This window comes from Castor canadensis, chromosome 6, assembly GCF_047511655.1.
Source record: "Castor canadensis chromosome 6, mCasCan1.hap1v2, whole genome shotgun sequence".
Taxonomy (NCBI): Eukaryota; Metazoa; Chordata; class Mammalia; order Rodentia; family Castoridae; genus Castor; species Castor canadensis.
The window spans coordinates 1,015,789-1,034,839 of NC_133391.1; the positions used below are offsets into that span (position 1 = coordinate 1,015,789).

General features: G+C 64.2%; 1 protein-coding gene across 3 annotated transcripts in view; it reads left to right on the forward strand.

The window, feature by feature from the left end:
* Positions 1-16,627, forward strand: part of Elfn1 (extracellular leucine rich repeat and fibronectin type III domain containing 1) — a 35,318-nt gene extending 18,691 nt beyond the window's left edge. For all 3 annotated transcript variants that reach the window (XM_074075383.1, XM_074075382.1, XM_020152059.2), the window contains exon 2: positions 13,635-16,627. In XM_074075383.1, the coding sequence (XP_073931484.1) occupies positions 13,932-16,472 (2,541 nt within the window). In that variant the 5' untranslated portion in view covers positions 13,635-13,931 and the 3' untranslated portion in view covers positions 16,473-16,627. The remainder of the gene's footprint in view (positions 1-13,634) is intronic.
* The last annotated feature ends 2,424 nt before the right edge of the window (positions 16,628-19,051 follow it).

Consider the following 19,051-nt stretch of genomic DNA (forward strand, 5'->3'; position numbering starts at 1 on the left):
CTTCCTGTTTGCAGAAAAGCCTGCCATTGTGTGGTCAGTCAGTCAGTCAGTGAGTCACGTGGCAGAGAGAGAGAGAGGGAGAGGGAGAGAGAGAGAGAGAGAGAGAGGGAGAGAGAGAGAGTGCACTAACCCTTCAGCACAGGGCCCCATCCTCACGACCTCATCTACCCCTAACCACCTCCAAACCTTCATGGTGGGGTCAGGGCTTCAGCACAGGGGAATTGGGGACCCAGTCCAGCCACAGCATGGCCTGGTGGGCTCTCAGGCTAGTGGGTGACACAGGAAAGGGAGGTCACCGTGGACTCTTTGGAAATGACCGTGGCTGATGCTGCTAGCAGACTGACTAGCAGATCCAGGCCAGGCAGGCTTCTTGGAGGCGGTGACGTGGAGGGACTGCATCAGGCTGCCCAGGCCCGGCTACCCTTCACTCGCCCTAGTGGCGTTGGAGAAGCCACTGGCTGCTGACCTGAGCTTTGTGTCAGGACTGGGGACAGCCGAGAGGGACGATGGCCGGGAGGACAGGCTGCTATTCCTTCTGGGGGAGGCAGAGCCTGGTGCTCAGAGACAGTGGCCCTTCTGCCCCTGGGCGGCATCTGGCCACAGGGGGGCACAAGCCACCCCTTCCCCTCTCTCGGCCTCCACTGTCCCCTCCCTGAGGCGGGGACACAGGTGAGTGTTTGGGGTCGGGTCTCCTGTCCTCAGGCGGGAGAAGTGTGACCACAGGCACGTTTGCACATTTGCTCCATTTTCTGTGATTCTCATGTAATTCCAGGCCCTTTCCACGCTGTCCATGCCGCCCCCCACACTGTCCTTCTGGGACTTTCTTTTTCACGTGGACGTGAAGCAGAACACAACGTCCTCGTCCCCAGACACCACCATCCCTGGGGGGGGCAGGTGGACAGGTGAGGCTGGTGGCAGGGGACAGAGTGACAACCAGGGGACAACCAGGGGACAGGGCAGGACAAGTCTCCATGGACCCCTTTGTCACTGTCACCGTCACGTCAGCGCTGGCCTGGCTCGGGGTTGTGGGAAGGGACAGGTGTCCAGTGCCGGACGGGGCGGAACTGGGGGGGGCGCATTTCCCACCAGAGCAGGCCAGGCCAGGGCCAGTGGACACCAGTGGGAGGGACACAGGCCGCACCGTCCGTGTGACTTTCTGTCACCAGTGAGGACATTTAGTCACAGCTGTGTCTTCCCGGCATTTGTCTCTGCCTGGATCTCTCTCTCTCTCTCTCTCTCTCTCTCTCTCTCTCTCTCTCACAGCTCACCAGATTTTTATCCCACTGGGCTCCCAGGGAACCTCGGCCTTCGTTTCTGGCAAACAAACGAATTTGAATTCTCGTTTCCGTATTTCTATAAGCGGGGATCGAGGTTACAGCTCTGTCCAGGGGTCAGGGTGACACCTCTGAACACTCCCGTCCCCGTCCCGTCTCTGACCCTGTCCCCTGTCCCCGTCCCCCGTCTCCCATCCCCCGTCCCCCATCCCCTGTCCCCTGTCCTCCACCCTCCATCCCCCGCACTGTCCCTCGGAGGAGTGCCTCATGGGGCCCACAGGATGGAGTGGCCGGCGTCCAGCATATTTTCCTTAAATGTTTTCTTTGACACGGCCTCACTACCTGGCCCAGGCTGCCCTTGAACTTGCCGTCCTCCTGGGGAGCCGGGATTACAGGCGCTGGCCGTGGTGCCCGGCCAGTGACCACTGGCTGCGTAGGGCGCCATCCTTGAGGACTGCTCTCGCCCCGGCCTCCTCCATAAATCAGAACGGGCTCAGGTGGACTTTTCACCGGCATTTCCCTTCTGCGACGTGCGCTCCCCCCAGCGTCCTGCTGTCCTGCCGTCTTGCCGTCCTGTCACTTGCACCTGGTCTGTGACACTGCTGGCCATTTCTTTTTCCTGCCTCGTTGTGACGGCTGAGGTCGCCACGTCTGCTTCTGAAGGGGATTTCCAGCTTCTCCGCTCACGGGGTGTCACCGGTGTAGGTGACGTGCAAAAGCTCGTGCTTTCTATTGACAAATGACTACGGGGGCCGGTGTCACCGGTGTCTCCAGTGTCACCGTGGCCTCCCCAGCTCTGCCGTGCTCCGTAGCACTCTTCAGACGGTTGTTAATTTGATGAACATAAATGATAGCTGATTGCATTTTCTCCGACAAGGTCCGAGGTTGAAAATTGACTGTCATTTTTTGGGGTCTGTGTCTCCACCCTTTTTTTTTTTTTTTTTTTGCGGTGCTGGGATTTGAACTCAGGGCCTTCACCTTGAGCCACTCCACCAGCCTTTTTTGTGATGTTTTTTTTGATATAGGGGCTTGAAAATTATCTGTGCAGGCTGGCCTCAAACCACAGTCCTCAGTCCTCCTGATCTCTGCCTCCTGAGTAGCCGGGATTGCAGGTGTGAGCCCCAGTGCCCGGCTCTCTCTGCTCGTTCTTCACCTCCTGGCGACAGTCGCCATCACTCCCTTCTCCCTCCACGCGGGGTGCCTTTTCATTTTGTGCTTTTTCACGCTCCTTTCCCATGTTCTCATTTGGATGACTCCGCTTCTCTTTTCTTGTGCAATTTATCTGAATTCTTCCGAGCCGGGAAAGCGGGCTCTCCCGGGGCCCGGTAAGTACTGGGCTCTGTTTCCGCCCATCGCTGTGTTTTATGGTTTAATATCCACATCAGCTGTCCACCTGGAATCGGCGGGGCTGGCTGTGGCGAGGAGCTCATCGCCGCCCACGCTTTGGGAGTGGGGAGCAGCCGCGCCTCAGCCGGCAGGTCTCCGGGTTTGGAGGTGGCAGTGGTGGCAGTGGTCGCCCGTGCTGGGCCCATGGGACCCTCATCACCACCGGGCCAGCCGGCCCACTGCCTCCGCCTGGGTTGAAGTCAGAAGCAAATCCCCACAGCCCGGCGTGGTCACATCGCGGGACCCGGGCTGGCTCTTGCTGTGGCCGACACTCAGTTTCCCACCTGTAACACGGAGGTCAGCTCGTCCCCGGGCTGGCGAGGGCTGTGGCCGGGAACCGGCGGCCAGCGGCCCCTCTGGGTGAGGGTCCAGGAGTTTCTGGACCCTCGGTTTCTGCATCTGCAGCCTGGGGCGACTATAGGGTCGTTCCCGCCTGGCAGAGCTGCGGTCATCGCCAGGGGACACCCCGGGAAGTGCACGCCTCCAGGGAGCCCTCGGGGTTGACCCTTGTCACAGTCTCCATGGCATCGGTGTCTGGGCGTGGACGTCTCTGGATCCCGTCCTGGACAACCGGCCCTCCCTTCCGGGCTCTGGGGACCCTCCCCTGTCCCCTGCCTGCCCTGCGGGTCCAGGTCCTGTCCTTGGCTAATCCCTGAGCCACTGCCCGAGGCCACCGCCCCCCTCCCAGCCCTCGGGCATCTTCGCTGCTCTGGGCCTCCGCGGAGGCTGTGGTGCAGAGGCCGTGTGTGGCCCGGTGCTCCTGTGGGCTCCTGGGGACAGTGGCCACCTGGGCCTGGGGCCACCAGGACCCTGGGTGTGCCTGGGTGAAAGTTGAGTGCCCTGATCCTCCTGACTGTAGGACATGAGTGGCCAGGTGGCCTCACCAAGTCCCCATGAGGGGTGCGTGCAGAGGAAGGTGGTGGGGGACAGAGGCTCTCTGAGGTCTCCTAGGAGTGGGGTCCACGTCCAGGATGCCCACCAGCCACAGCACTGGGGACTTTGGGGTCCTGAGTGGGGCCTTAGGTTGGGCGTAGGGGTCAGGTCAGCCCTGTCCACCCCTCCCCCATCCTGACCTCTCACCCCAAGATCCCTCAGCTGACACCTTTGAGTCAAAGGCCCCCTGATCCGTCACCCCCGAGAAGTCCCCATGAGGCGTGGGCACCCCGGGTGTCCAGCGTCCAGTGGAAGGCAAACAAGGGAGGCGACTGTACCCCAGGGCCAGCGCTGTGCACCAGGGGTCTGGGTCAGCTCTGGGGGCTGCAGGGGGGGAAAAGGGGTGTGGACCTGCTTGTCCCCTTCAGGATGGTGGTGAAGGTGACCACGGCTGGGCTGTGATGGGAGGAGGGAGCTGGAGAGCTCTGGACCGGAAATCCCAGGCTGGGGCCTGGCAGGTGCCCTGGGACTGGACACACAGGGGAGGGAACACGGGACGTGCGTGGTCGGGGGATGGAGCCTGGAGGAGCAGGGGCAGCTGGCAGGTCCTGGGCGGTGGTGGTGGTCAGCGCAGGTGACCCCCTAGGTGGTGAGGGTGGGGACGGCGGGTGGCGTGCGCACAGCTGTGCGGGAGGCTACACTGCTGTCGTCAGCATGCGGAAAAAATGCAAATTGAGTAATTACTGTTGTTTGTTCTGCCGAGATGTGTCGGGAATGCAAGAGTCAGGTTCCGCCGTTGGTTCCCCCCAGTCGTCCCTGTCCCGTCCTAGGAATCTGGGGCGTCCCTGCCTCAGCCCGGGGAGGGTGCCGGGGTGCCGCTTCCCTGTCCCGTCCAGCCTGGCAGCCGCTGTCCCCCTAGCCACCGAGTGGCCACGGTGCTTTGGAGCTGGGCAGAGGGAGACCTTGCACGTACTTCCTGGCGCTCACCGTGCCTCAGTTTCCCCCTCTGTGCCAGGGATCCCAGGGCCCTGCCTGGCTGGACCTGTCGCAATTCGATGGCGGGGTTTGGGCCTCCGTTTACCTTCTGAAAAGCTCTCCATGTGCAAAACAGGGACTTGGTGTCCACCTCGGTGAGGACCTGACGACCCCCAAAAGTCATGGATGAAGCCAGGTGAGCGCTTTCCCAGGTGGACGTTTGAGCTGCAAGCCTGGGGTTCCAGACCACCTGTAAGGGGGAGACCGAGACACGGTGTTCCAGGGGCCTGCGAGGACAGGTCGTCACATGCCAGCCCCATGTCACTCCTGGTGACGCCGGTGCCACCCACGCTTGCCGGCTGGCGGGGCCGTCTTGCTTTCAGGCCCCGAGCCCATGGAGTCCACCCACTCCCCAGTGGCCCGGGGCCCCGGCCGCATCAGCTTCCCGAGTCACCCGCGAGCCATGGGCCAGCGCCACCAACTCACCTTCCTTCCTGTCCCAGGCTTCGCCCGAGACCCCAGAGGCCACCGAGGGTCCCAGAGGCCACTGAGGCCCCAGCCACGCACCCAGCACCAGCCCTGGGGGGAGGAGAGGTGAACACTGCGCCAGAGCTCGGGGACAGAGCCGAGGGGGCTTCTGATGGCATCACACGGGTGACGCTCCTGGGACACCAGAGGCTCTGTGACAGGTGCCCTGACTGGCGCGAGACCCAAGGGACCTGGGAGCCCCGCCTGGCACTCAGGGCTTGGCTTTCTCTCTCCGCCTCTCTCTCTCTCTCTCTCTCTCTCTCTCTCTCTCTTCTCCGTCCATCTGGGCAGCTTTTTGTGAAAATTCGAGTGGCGTCCTGGTGCTGACCCAGAGCTGTGCCACTGGGTCACCACATGAATTTCTCTGAACTCAGTGTCCTCGTCTGTGACGACGGGGACACTTTGCCAAGGGGGGCTGTGTATACAGCAGGCACTGCTCACTTGCACTCCTGCTTCTCCCTGGGGTCCCTGCGTCCACTTCTGTCCTTTGACAGCCCAGCAGCCTGGTGGCCCAGGGAAGCCACCTTGAGTGGGACTGGGGGGGACAGCGGCTCTGGCTGAGAGACCGGGAGGGGACGTGGGGGGGGAGGAAGGAAGGACGGGGTTCGGCCCAGGCTGGACGCCTCGTGACCTCGCTCAATGACCTCTTCCAGGGCAGGTCCTTGTCTGCGTGTCACCCGCCCGTCACTGAACTGGCCGTGAGGTAATTCGCCCGTCCTCCGCGTCCTGTTTACGCGCCACTCTGTGCATCCCCGGCAGGTGACGTTCCTTCCAGCCCCGGTGCGCGGGTGGGGACGGGGGGACAGACGGATGGCACCTCAGCCTCTGCTCCCTGGGCAAATGAATGAGTGGTGTGACCCAGGTGCGGTCAGTGGCCGACTCCCCAAGCCCCACACTGGCCGTGAGGTCCCCAGCGCCGGTCTTGGTGGGGCCAGGGCTCTGTCTGCTCTGTCACTTGGTCCCACGCAGCAGGTGACCCAGGGTGGCGGACCCCATCTGGGACAAGGCAGCTCTGGCCTCTTGGAGGTCCAGGTACCAGAGGGACGATGGAGGCACTGTCCCCTGGACTCAGCGCCCAGGGCTCCCAGTGGACCTGTGTCCCCACCCCAGCCCCGGGCAGCAGCCTGGCAGCCAGAGCTCGGCCAGGTGTGGGGACACAGGTCCTGCTGCCCCATGCTCAGCAGCTCAGGGGACACCAGGTCCTCGGCCCTCACTGTCCTCACAGTGCAGCCAAGGCAGCAGGAGGTCCCCGTCCTCTGTGCCGTACGTGTGTCCCGTGGTGCAGAGATGACCGAGGACTGGCTGTGCCACCCGGTCCTCCTCTGTCCCTGCATTTGTCTCTGCTCGAGTGACCGTCTGCTCAAGTGACCATGCGTCCCACGTGGTTTGGGGCTCCGGCTGCTCCCCTGTGTCCTGAAATGGTGACAGTCCGACAGGGTTTGCCACGGGCAGGCCGGCTGTGACCGTGGGTGAGGGACGTCCTCGTTCACCCTGCGCTCAGCCCTGGGAGGCAGACATGGCGGTGGCGGGGCCCAGCACAGGATGCCGGCCGAGCTGGACGTCCACAGGACCAACCAGGGCTCAGGTATTGAGCTGTGGTCAGAGCCGCTGCCCCAGACAGACAGACAAAAGGCCACAGGGGCTGCCCTGGGCCTGGACGAGGCAGCATGGGGGGTCAGGACCCTGGATGGGTCCAAGTAGGTGCTTAGGGCCTTGCTTGGGCCTGTCCTGACCCATGTCTCCACCCCTTGCACAAGGGACAGCCCTTGTGTGTGTGTGACGCGGCCAAGGTGACCAGGTCAGCGCTGACCGGCCTCCTAAACCTTGTCCAGCAGAGCTGGGTTGCAGTACCGCGTGTGACCAGGGGAGGCGCTGCGGGGCGATTGTCAATCGGAAACCGCTTGGTATCATTAATCCGTGCCAATCAAAAATTGGGACGGGATTCGCTAACGTTTTCAAAAAGCAAGGGATTCTACTCGTTGAGCTTGCTGAAAACGACGGCGCTGCACGCCGCCAGTTCTTTCTTTCTTTCTTCTTCTTTTCTTCTTTTTTTAACACTTGGAACTTGGAGCCTTAGCCGGGCTTCAGATGTCCAGGAAGCCGTGGGGCCAGGCATGGTGGTACTCGCCTGTAATCCCAGCTACTCGGGAGGACGGGAATTTGTCCCAGGCCAAAAACAAAAGAAAAAAGAAACAAGTGTGAGACCCGGCCTAAAAAAATAAAGCAAGAAAAAGGACTGGGACATGGCTTAAGTGGGAGAGCGCCTGTCCAGCAAGTGTGAGGCCCCGAGTTCAAATCCCAGTGTCGCCAGAAAGAAAGAAGGGAACCATGGTGGGCATTGCCAGCCTCTAGGTGCCCAGTGGCCTCTGAGACACGGATCCACAAATGTCCTCTTTCCTTCCTTCCAGGATCTCTCTCTCTCTCTCTCTCTCTCTCTCTCTCTCTCTTTCTCTCTCTGCCTCAGTCGCTGCTCTTCCCTGGGAAGCCTCCCGAGCCCGGCAGGTGGTAGGCTGCTGGGTAACTGTTTGTTGAATGAATGTTTGGGATGCTTCCCAGCCTGGCTACCTGGGAAGGCAGGTGGCAGAGCAGATGGCGCTGGGCTCCTGCAGGCTGACGGAGGCGGCTCGTTCTAGGCTTCCTCAGGAACCCGGGGGTGGACGCCGTTCCCCGGTCCCTTCAGCCTCCGGTGTCACTCAGGCTCTTCCTGGTTCCGAGGCCTCTTCCCTCAGAGCTGCGTTTCTGGTGACCCTGGAAGACCTTGGCCGGACACCTCTGTGTCCTGCAGCAGGGACAGTGGCAGTGACCGGTGGGATGGTCCTGGGGAGAGGGTGGAGATGGAGGTCACTTATCACCTCCACCTGCCTCAGTTTCTTTTTTTTCTGAGAAATGGGGACAGGGTCTCAGGTGATGCTGGGTGACATCCTGGTGACTCGACCAAGGCCACTGGGTGACCGTTGTCCCCTGGTCCTCACCCGCATCCTCACCATCACCCCCCAAGACACAGCCATTTATCTGCCTGTGGCGGGTGACATGGTGGCAGGTGATGCAGCGGCAGGTGACACAGTAGGTGACATCACAGCGGGTGACATCACCACGGTGGCCACGTCCAGCTGCCCAGCAAACGGCCTGAGCTAATTAGTGAAAGGTCAGCTGTTGAAGCCTCGGCTGGAAATTGTGGCTCAGCTCGGTGACAGGTGCCAGGTGCCAGGTGCCAGGTGACAGGGACACCTTCCACCCCCACCCCACTCAGCGCTGGGCCCCGACTCTGGGGTTCCTAGAAATTTCCAGCCTCTGGAGGATCCACACCCCCCCCGCCATGTCCAGCTGGGCAGCCGCTGCTGGCGTTGACCTGCACTTTCCGTCCTCGCTGACCGCCAGCCTCGTCCACGGCCCAGTTCCTCTGAGCCACCTCTGAACAGCTGTGTCTTCACGTCACGGCGAGGAGGCTTGGGGACCGAGGTCAGCCGCACTCCATCGAAAACAAAATGCATCGAGGTGTTCTGATCCAGTCAAAATTTCACGCTGAGAAAGCTCTGAATTTGCACCAGAAGACGAAACCGGCCACCTTGGGGTTCATCGCTCTTGTAAAGGGGACGCAGGGGACACAGGTACCTTGTTATTTTAGCATTTGTCCTCACAGTCTCAAGGCGGCTGCGGCACCTCCAGTCATTGCGTCTGCGTCCCAGGCAGGAAAGAGGTGGACAAGGCAAAGGGAAAAGGACTGTGCCAGCTAAGTCTGCTTCTTGTTGGAAAGGGCACTGTGGTCGCCGAGCTCGTTTCCTGCCCACGAGGTCCACGACTGCCTCTCACCCACAGCGTCCTGGCCGCCGACATGCTGGACCTCGAACTTGCCGCCCCCTTGCTCACCCATGTCGGGGAGGACAGGGTCCTGCAGCCAGGCTGGGTGGGGTCAGAGCCAGGGACCCTGAGGGACGGGGAAGGTGGCCACCTGGGCTACAAGCTTTCTCTGCCTTCCTCAGTTTCCCCGAAGTCCCCTTGTCCCCAGGAGCTGCAAGAACGGGCTTTCTGTTGGTCCCTGCAGATGGCGCCCAAGACTGGGTCTGGCGGGCTGGTGGCCGTGGTCAGCCTGGCGGGACCCACGGGGCCATGGCCGCCTCTGTGCCCCCTGGGGTCCCTCCGCCCCCTCGCCCTCTCAGGACTCCGTCTCCCGTCCACACCGCAGGCCCCGGCTTGTCACCGAGCACCCTGGAGCCAGTTGGCGTCCACTCTGATGACCAGGTCACCTGGTGGGCCCCAGTCCTGGCTTGTGCCTCAGTTTCCCCATCCGGGAAATCCCTATTGCTGTTGTCTGCTCAGTGACAAATCTGGTCTGTCTGTCCGCGTTCTGCTCCAGCATTGGGGACGGAGGGACAAAATGACCGGTCCGGGGTCACCCCGGCCACCCCGAGCTGTCAGGGACAGAGTCGCCCGGGTGGGGACGGAGAACCGGCCGGTCCCGGTTCTGGTTCCGCCTCAGCCCGCTGTGTGACTCTAGGACAGTCACGTCCCTCTCTGGGCCGAGGTGGTGAGCGGAGGCCTTGGGCGGAGGCCGAGGTCCATCTGCAGGTGACCGTCCTCAGAACCACTCTGAGAGGCCCGGCCACCCCGGCCAAGTGGGAGTTCTGGGGCCACCGGACACCTTGGGGACTGACCCAGCCGTGCGGGGACCAAGGGTTTGCGCACGCTGGACGCTGTCACCGCGGGACAACATGGTTTCCAGGCGTTTCCTTTCCTTTCTTGGCGGCACTGGGATTCGAACTCGGCCTGGCGCTCACTAGGTGGCTGCTCCCCACGCAAGCCGCGTCCAGCGCCTCTCGCCACAGATGACCTTCGGACGGGGTCTCACCTTTGTGCCCAGGCTGGCCGCGACCCGCGACCCCTGCCTTGGCCTCCCTGGACAGCGGAGGGCTTGGGTATCCAGCAGGCGCTCACAGGTGTCCTGGGGGAAGCTTGGGGGTCACAGGAGAGGCAAGGTCACATACGAGGTCATCCGGCTTCAGTGCCCTCCCTGCTCGACCTTTGACCCTGGACGTGACTCCCCACAGGGCCTCGGCCAGGTCCTTGTCTCTGGGCCTCAGTTTCCCCTGTACAAGGTGAGGCCTGTCCACCTTCCCCGCCCCGCTGCCGAGCTCAGGCTCCATGGGCTCCGTCCACAGGAGCCCAGAGACGGCCAGCGACTGACCCAAGGCCACACAGCCGGAGCCGGACAGCGCCACGTTCACGCCCTGGCCTAAGGCCGTCCTTGACATGGCCTCTGGGGACAGATCCCGCTGGCTTGGGTCAGTGCGGTCCAGCACGGCCACCCCGGCCCCGATGGCCTCTGCGGCAGAGCTCCCGGCAGAGCCGGGACGCCAGTGAAATTGATTTATCGGAGCAGGACGGTGTCGATCAATGAATGTCCCTCGTCCCCGCTGCCCGCGCCTGGCTGAGTGACCGAGGACAGGGACAGCGGCCGTGTGAAAGGCACGTCGTCACGAGAAGTCAGAAAGGCCGGGACGCCATCTTTACTTCCTCGGCAGAGGCTGAGCAGGGTAGATGTGGCAGAAGGGACTTGGCGCCAGCCTCGCGCTGCGTCCTGTCCCCGTGGTCCCCGTCCCTGTCCCTGTGGCCCCGTGCGGGAGCGGTGAGCGCGCGCGTGGGGACACAGGCTTGCACAACTGCGCATGTGGTCAAGATGCACCACAGCCGGGCATGGCGGTGCACGCCTGCAATCCCAGCCCCCGGGAGGCGGAGGCTGGAGGATTGAGAGTTCGAGGCCAGCCTGGGTTACAAAGAGAGACCCTACCTCAAAAACCACCGCTGCCCACCCCTGCCCGTACCCTGGATGCCCCACGGTGCCTGGAGAGCAGCAGCTCTGTCCTCAGCCAGGGAGGCCCACCCCCTTCTCTGCCTAACGAACTCCTGCCCGCCTGCTAGAACCCTCTTGCTGAACCCCACCTGCCGCCCCAGGTCATGCAATGCCTCCCCCAGTTCTGCTCAACCCCTTCTTTCCTGCCAGCGACCCCCCCTTCCTAAATGTCCCCCCCCGTCCCTCTGCAATGGGGACACCAGGTGTGGTCAGGACACACTAGACTCTCAATTGTCAGGAAGTTCAGCTCATTTCATCCCCAAGGTCCTTTCCATGGCCGTTCACTCCCCGAGAACCACGTCCACTAGGGACAGGTGGCCCTGAGCCTGGGGCCACACCAGCCCCCAGCTCTGAGGACCATGGCAGGGACCGACCCGTGCTGGGATTACAGGCGTGAGCTGCCATGCCTGGCCCCTCCCCCCTCCGGTGCGACAGTAACTCGTGGTGTCACCACAGAGGACCAGGGTGGCCACCCCTGCTGGACAGCGTGTCTGCGTGTGGCAGGTGGCTGTGGGGGGTCTGTGCAGACGGGCTGTGACAGGAGATGAAATGACACGGGAGAAGGCGGCACGGGTGGGGCCGGGTGCAGACGCCTGGACGAGGAGGACAGTCCGGATGGTGGGGAGCCCCCTCCCCGCTCCTCCCCTCCACCTGCTCGAGGTGCGAGAGAGCCAGCCTGGCCAAGCCTGGCCCTCCACTCTGGCCACTGGGGTTTGATGAGTGACTAACTGAGCACAGAATGAGGGGCAGGTGTGGGCCAGGGAGGGAGAGGTCCTGGGCCGTCCAGAGCCCACTGGGGGTGACTGACCAAATCTTATGGCAGCCGTTCGCCTCTGGGCCCAGACCCTGGGGAGGTGACTGTCCCCCACCTGACATGGCACGTGTGGCTCTGAGGGACGTCAGAACTCAGTTCACCTGCTCAGTGTCCACCCCCCGCCCCGTCCCCTGACAGGAGGAGCCTGGGGCCGATCGACTGTACGGCCTTGCGCAAGTCCGTCTACCCGCGCCTCAGTTTCCCCACCTGCGAAGGGAGGAGTGTAAGGAGAACTTGGGGTCCCCCAGGGCTGAGGCTGAGGGCCTCAGAGGGGGCAAAGGTCAGGCCTCCTGAGGGAGGGACAGAGCTGCCCTTCCTCACCAGAGGACTGCTGGCCACGCTGCGGCCACCGCGTTCCCACCCTGCCTGGCCACGGGGCCGGGTTGGGGGCGGTGCAGGACTGGAACCTGGGACGTCCCCTGCCCGGTCCTCGGAGCCAGGGTCTGTCCCCGTCCGTCCCCCTGTGGTGCAGGCCAGCCCCGTCCGATGGAGGAGTGGACAGAGGGAGCTGACCACCACCCTGGGGCCATGGGAGGGCCCTGTGGAGGGCGTGGGGCACAGGAGGGACAGCGTGGCCGTGGGTGGACACGGCGGGAGGACATGTGTGCAGAGCCGCGGGCGCCTGGTGACTTTAATCCTGCTCAACCGACTTTGGGTTATTTTGAGCGAGAGATTAAGGCTGATTACGCTGGGGGGGTAGAGAGAGAGCGAGAGAGAGCGAGAGAGAGCGAGGGGCTCTCAGGAGGCCGAGGGACAGAAGCCACGGCCTTGGCGCAGGTTCCCGGCCATGGTGAAGCCCAAAGCCCTTCCCAGACCTTGTGGAGGTCACGTCCACGGCCGGCCTGCGCGGCCATCTTCTCTTCCTTGGGGACTTGGGGAGCCCTGGGGCCGCCGGCCTCCCCCCCTTTAGATCGGGGCTCCCCCGCGCCGTGTCCCATTTTGTGTCATTTTGTTTTGTTCTCATCCCAGCCTCCTTAGCAGGCGTCCATATTGGTGACAGCGTTCAGCTGGCCGCCAGCCTGGCCGTGGGACAGTGACAGGGCCGCTGTAAATCCAGACGCTAACAAGCAAGGGTCTCCCTCCTGCGGGGGACACGGGGGACAGGAGGTGTCTGGGGTCACAAGAGGGGACGGCAGGACCCCAGCTGGTGCCACTGTGTGGGGTGGGCCTGGCCCCGTGCGCCGTCCCGCAAGGCGTCAGGAGGGACACTGAGCCCTCGGCGTGAGCAGGGCCGGGGTGGACGGGCGGCCTCAGGTGGGGGACGCAGGGAGAGGGGTCCCTGCGAGGCCATGCGAAGCCAGGGGACTTCTTGGTAGAATTGGCTTCCCCAACACGGGACAGGGACGGCCCCAAGTCCTGGGCACCCGCCTGGTTCATCTGGGGAAACTGAGGCTCCGTGTGGCAGAGCGGGCACACCGAGGCCTGGGAGGTGACCTGAGCCCTGGCTGGACAATTCCTGTGTCTGCCAAGGCTGGACACTCAGGGAAGGACACTCAGCCCAGGCCTGGGACGCTGAGGGGGACTCGTGGACGCCCCCTTGGTGCTGTGCCCACCACCACTTCTGGGCCCAGAAATGTCATTAGCTCCCCGGGTGGGGGGGCGCAGGGTCCATCCGGTCACTCAGGTGCGTCCTGGACACAGCCTCTTCTTGTACGCCGAGTGACTTTGGGTCTCGTCTGCCCGGGACCGCACAGGCCACGTGCACCGCTGGCCGTGAAGAGGACGTTGTGTCCCCTTGGCAGACGAGGACAGAGATTGGGGGAGATGTCGGCCTTTCTGGGTCACTTCGGGTGCCCTGGGCTCTGAGGTCCCTGTGTGAGGGTGTCCCCAGTTTTACAGCAAAAGCTGCGGGGGGGGGGTGGTGGTCACTTTGTCCCTGTGGCCTTCAGTGTGGCACCTGTGACCGGCTGTCTTTCCTTTTTTTGTCTCACGCCAGGATCGCCTGTGGACGGAGGGACGGCGTTTGCCAGGACAGGACACGCAGGCCCATGGGGAAGGAGGCCGCGGCCCCTGCAGGACCCGGACGGAAAACGGGGGGCTGCGAACCGTGAGGGGGGGGGTCCTCCCTCCCAGCACCCGCTGCCCGCGGCCATGCGGCCGGGCGCAGGACGCCCCTGAGAGCGCGGCCAGCTCCCCGTCCCGCCCGCCGCCCCTTCCGGCTGGGGGAGGCCACGCGGTCCCAGTCCCCTCCTTGGGACAAGGCTGACCGGGGCGTCCCTCGAGGCCCGTCTCGATGGCCGGGCGCGGGTGGAGCCTGCTGTGGGCGTGCGTGGCGGCGGCCACCCTGCTGCACGCGGGCGGGGTGGCCCAGGGCGACTGCTGGCTGATCGAGGGGGACAAGGGGTTCGTGTGGCTGGCCATCTGCAGCCAGAACCAGCCGCCCTACGAGGCCATCCCGCAGCAGATGAACGCCACCATCGTGGACCTGCGTCTGAACGAGAACCGGATCCGGAGCGTGCAGTACGCCTCGCTCAGCCGCTTCGGGAACCTCACGTACCTGAACCTGACCAAGAACGAGATCGGGTACATCGAGGACGGGGCCTTCTCCGGCCAGTTCAACCTGCAGGTGCTGCAGCTGGGCTACAACCGACTGCGCAACCTCACGGAGGGGATGCTGCGGGGGCTGGGCAAGCTGGAGTACCTGTACCTGCAGGCCAACCTCATCGAGGTGGTCATGTCCAGCGCCTTCTGGGAGTGTCCCAACATCGTCAACATCGACCTGTCCATGAACCGCATCCAGCAGCTGGGCAGCGCCACCTTCGCGGGGCTGGCCAAGCTGTCCGTGTGCGAGCTGTACAGCAACCCGTTCTACTGCTCCTGCGAGCTCCTGGGCTTCCTGCGCTGGCTGGCCGCCTTCACCAACGCCACGCAGACGCACGACCGCGTCCAGTGCGAGTCCCCGCCCGTCTACGCCGGCTACTTCCTGCTGGGCCAGGGCCAGCACGGCACCCACAGCATCCTCAGCAAGCTGCAGTCCGTCTGCACCGAGGACTCGTACGCTGTCGAGGTGGCCGGGCCTCGCCTGGCGTCCGGCGGCCCTCAGCCCGGACGCTCCCAGCCGCCGCCCCGGCCGCCGCCCCCGCCGCCGCCCCCGCTCCTGCCGGAGGAGCCCAGCGACCCGCCGTGCTCTGAGGACGAATGCTTCTCGGGGGACGGCACCACGCCGCTGGTCACCCTGCCCACGCTGGCCACCCAGGCGGAGGCCAGGCCGCTGATGAAGGTCAAGCAGCTGACCCAGAACTCAGCCACCATCACGGTCCAGCTGCCCAGCCCGTTCAACCGCATGTACACGCTGGAGCACTTCAACAACAGCAAGTCGTCCACCGTGTCCAAGCTGACGCGGGCCCAGGAGGACATCCGGCTGACCAACCTGTACACGCTGACCAACTACACCTACTGCGTGGTGTCCACCAGCTCGGGCACGCACCACAACCACACCTGCCTCACCATCTGCCTGCCCAAGCCGCCCAGCCCGCCGGGCCCCGTGCCCAGCCCGTCCACGGCCACCCACTACATCATGACCACGCTGGGCTGTCTCTTCGGCATGGTGCTCGTGCTGGGCGCCGTCTACTACGGCCTGAGGAAGCGCAGGAGACGGGACGAGGCGCACAAAAAGGCCGCCGCTGTGGCCGCGGGCGGCGGCCTCAAGAAAACCATCGTCGAGCTCAAGTACGGACCCGAGATGGAAGCTCCCGGCCTGGCCCCGCTGTCCCAGGGCCCGCTGCTGGGCCCCGAGGCTGTGGCCCGAATCCCATACCTGCCGGCCGCCGCCAGCGAGGTGGATCAGTACAAGCTGGTGGACAGCGGCGAGACGCCCAAGGCCACCAAAGGTCACTACATGGAGGTTCGTACCGGGGACCCCGCGGAACACAGGGACTGCGAGCTGGGCCGGCCTGGCCCTGACAGCCAGAGCTCGGTGGCCGAGATCTCCACCATCGCCAAGGAGGTGGACAAGGTCAACCAGATCATCAACAACTGCATCGACGCCCTCAAGTCCGAGTCCACGCCCTTCCAGGGCGCCAAGTCCGGAGCCGCGTGCACGGCTGAGCCACAGCTGGTGCTGCTGTCGGAGCCGCTGGCCGCCAAGCATGGCTTCCTGTCCCCCGGGTACAAGGAGGCCTTCGGCCGCGGCCTGCAGAGGCACCACAGCGCGGAGGCCGCCGTGCCCGGGCCTCCGAGGGCCACCGCCTTGTCCAGCGGCTCCACGCGCAGCCCTCGTGCCTTCCGGGCCGAGGCCGCCGCCATCACGGCCACCGCCGTGCACAAAGCCACGGCCTCTGCCACAGAGGCCAAGTACATCGAGAAGAGCTCCCCGGTGCCCGAGGCCATCCTCACTGTGACACCCGCGGCCACCACACTGAGGGCCGAGGCCGAGAAAGGCCGCCCGTACGGCGAGCACCGCCACTCGTACCCTGGCTCCCACCCGGCCGAGCCCCCCGCACCACCGCTGCCTCCGCCCGTCCACGAGGCCCTGGGTGGCCGCAAGGCGTCCATCCTGGAGCCGCTGACCCGGCCACGGCCACGGGACCTGGCCTACTCCCAGCTGTCCCCTCAGTATCACAACCTGAGCTACTCGTCCAGCCCCGAGTACGCCTGCCGGGCCACCCCGAGCCTCTGGGAGCGGCTGAGACTGAACCGCCGGCGACACAAGGATGACGAAGAGGTCATGGCGGCCGGCCACGCCCTCCGCAAGAAAGTCCAGTTCGCCAAAGACGAGGACCTGCACGACATCCTGGACTACTGGAAGGGGGTGTCTGCCCAGCACAAGTCCTGAGTCACGCGCCACGCCGGCCACCCGGTCCCCTCCACCCCACTGGACCAACAGGGACTCACGTTCCACCGCGGCGACCGTGACACACTGACCACGGCACCCAGCTCGTGGACACGCGCGGCAAGGGCGGAGTCGGGGCCTGGGGGACCTCGGGGAGGGCGGGGGGCCGGGGGGCCGGCGGGCGCACGGGTGGATGGTGACCGGTCCACGTCTCGATGCTCGTCTAGCCTGCGCCGCGATGTCACCCCGTCACCTGGCGTGGACACGCCGTCCACGCGCACACGCACGCAGGGGACTCCGGAAAACTGTGTCTTAGGGCGGGGGTGGCGGCCGGGATTTTCACTCATCTTCGGTTTTTCCTCTTCCTCTCTGTTTCCTTCCTTTTTAAAAAAGTCACAAAAGTCAAATTCTCTTCGCCGCGGCCACTGTGGCCCCCGCGCGTGGCCTCCCGGCCAGTGGTTTTCGGTGACTGTTCCGTCTGTCCCTGTGGCCACCACAGAGGGACAGAGTGGACGCAGGTGGCCGAGTGGCCTCTGAAGCCTGCGGCGCGGGACTCGGGGGCAGGGGCCGGCGGGGCGGAGGCTGTGCCTGTGGACGGACAGACGGACGGGTCGGGGTGGCGGGAAGGGTGTGGGCTGGGAAGCACTGTGTGTCCCCACCGTCCCCGTCCCGGTGAACACTGTAGCCGGTTCTGCTGTACAGAAAAAATTTCTATATTTGCAACGTTTGCTGTAAAACGAGAAAGAAAAAAGCAGACTATGCCACTTAAAAAACTGGAAAGGACAAACCCGAACTTCCGTCTGTCGTAGGTTTTGTTACCGCGGCTCTGGGGACAGGGTGGGGGTCTTCTGTGTCCACGGCTGAGTGGTGGCCATGGGTGGGTGGAGGTGACCCATAGGGAGGCTGGTGACCCCAGGTTCGGTGGCTTTGAGGTCCAGAGCTGGCACGGACGGGGCGGGAAGGGGGGGCATCAGAGGGTCACAGATGCAGAGCCCTGGGCGTGCGGGGTCTCGGCGGGGGGACCCCAAGGCCCAATGCCACCAGGCTCCCCACAGCTGAGGGGTGGACGGGCCTAGGACAGCCAGGGGACCTGGGACAGTGGTGTAGGTCTGTGCATGCCGTGGTTGGAAGGTGTGTCTTTTGGGGGGCTCTGAAATGTTGGGAGACCCCCACGCCTCCACCAGGAGCCGAGACCCCACTCTCACCCCCCAGTGGAGCCCTCCTCACCCCCTGCCCGGCAGCCCCGTCCCGTGCAGAGTCCACGCTGGGCAGCGCTGGCTCGTCCCCCTGCGAGGCTGCCTACTGCTGAGGCCTGGCTCACCCCATTCTCCCCTAGACCCCAGCGAAGATCGAGGCTGGCCAGGGCGACCCCGTCACAGCCCTGTGGTCCCTGCCAGCGTGAGGGGGCCCAGCGGTGCGTCCATCCCAGGAGAGGAGGCCAGGGCTCTGCAGGGAAGGAGCATCTCGCCCTGTCCCCTCCCCCGTGTGGCCCTCGGTGGCTCTCTGGTCTGATGCTGGTGGACGGAAACCTCATGCCCCAATGCCATGCCCTGCCCTCCCCGGGACTCATCCCTTGTACCCCGAAAGGTTCTGGGGCTGAGCTGCCACCCCCTCGCCCAGGGTAACCCCTGCTCCGAGCTTTTTTTTTTTGTTAGACTGGGATTTGAACTCAGGACGTCACTCTTTCAAAGCAGGCGCTCTGTCATGTCCTCAGATGTTTTTGGAGCTGGGGGTCTCGCTTTTTGCCCAGGTCGGCCTGGATCCCGATCCTATTTTATGTTTCCTGCTGTCACGGGGGTGACAGTCACACACCACCATGCCCAGCTTTTCTGTTGAGATGGGGTCTCTTGAACTCCATCCCCCACCCTGGAACCTCAATCCTCCTGATCTCGGTCTCCCAAGACAGACACAAGACGTGAGGCGGCCAGACCTGGACCACGGAGGCCACAGGGTCCTGGGGACTTAGGGGGAGGAAGAGAAGCATGGGGGGACGGGGAGGGAGGAGGAAGGCAGGGAGTGGTCCTCGAGGAGCCACCTCAGTGACGGGACTGACCCCTCTCCTCGTATCTCCTTCCAGCCTAGGGTCAGAAACCCCACACAGCCCCAGGGCCACCTCTGGCTCCCGCGTCCCCTGGGGGCCACAGAACTGCGGACATGGCCTCTCTGCCCTCCTCAGGGGGCTTCCAGCCCAGGTGGCCTCAGTGGCCCCTCCACAGGAAGCCACTACTGGGGATGATGTACCCCGGGCCTCGCCGTTTGACCCGCCAGGCCCCAGGCCAGCCCCTTCCCCAGCTCTGCACCCTCCAGAGGGTCCCAGAGGGCAGCGGGGACCTGATGGCGTCAGCTGCCTGGACAGAATGCTGTGGTCAGGCCCGGGCTGGGGGCGGGGGTAGCCGGGGGCGACCCAGGGCTGGTGGGCAGAGGTCCAGAGAGCAGCCTGCTTTGCGAAGGTCACATAGCCGCTCTGGTCATGGGACAGAAGGTGACCAGGCCTCCTCAGTTGAGGACGTAAAATGGTTTATTTATAGGGGATTGGGAAGAAAGACAGAGAAGAGGGGTGTCAGCCCCATGGGCCAGGCAGC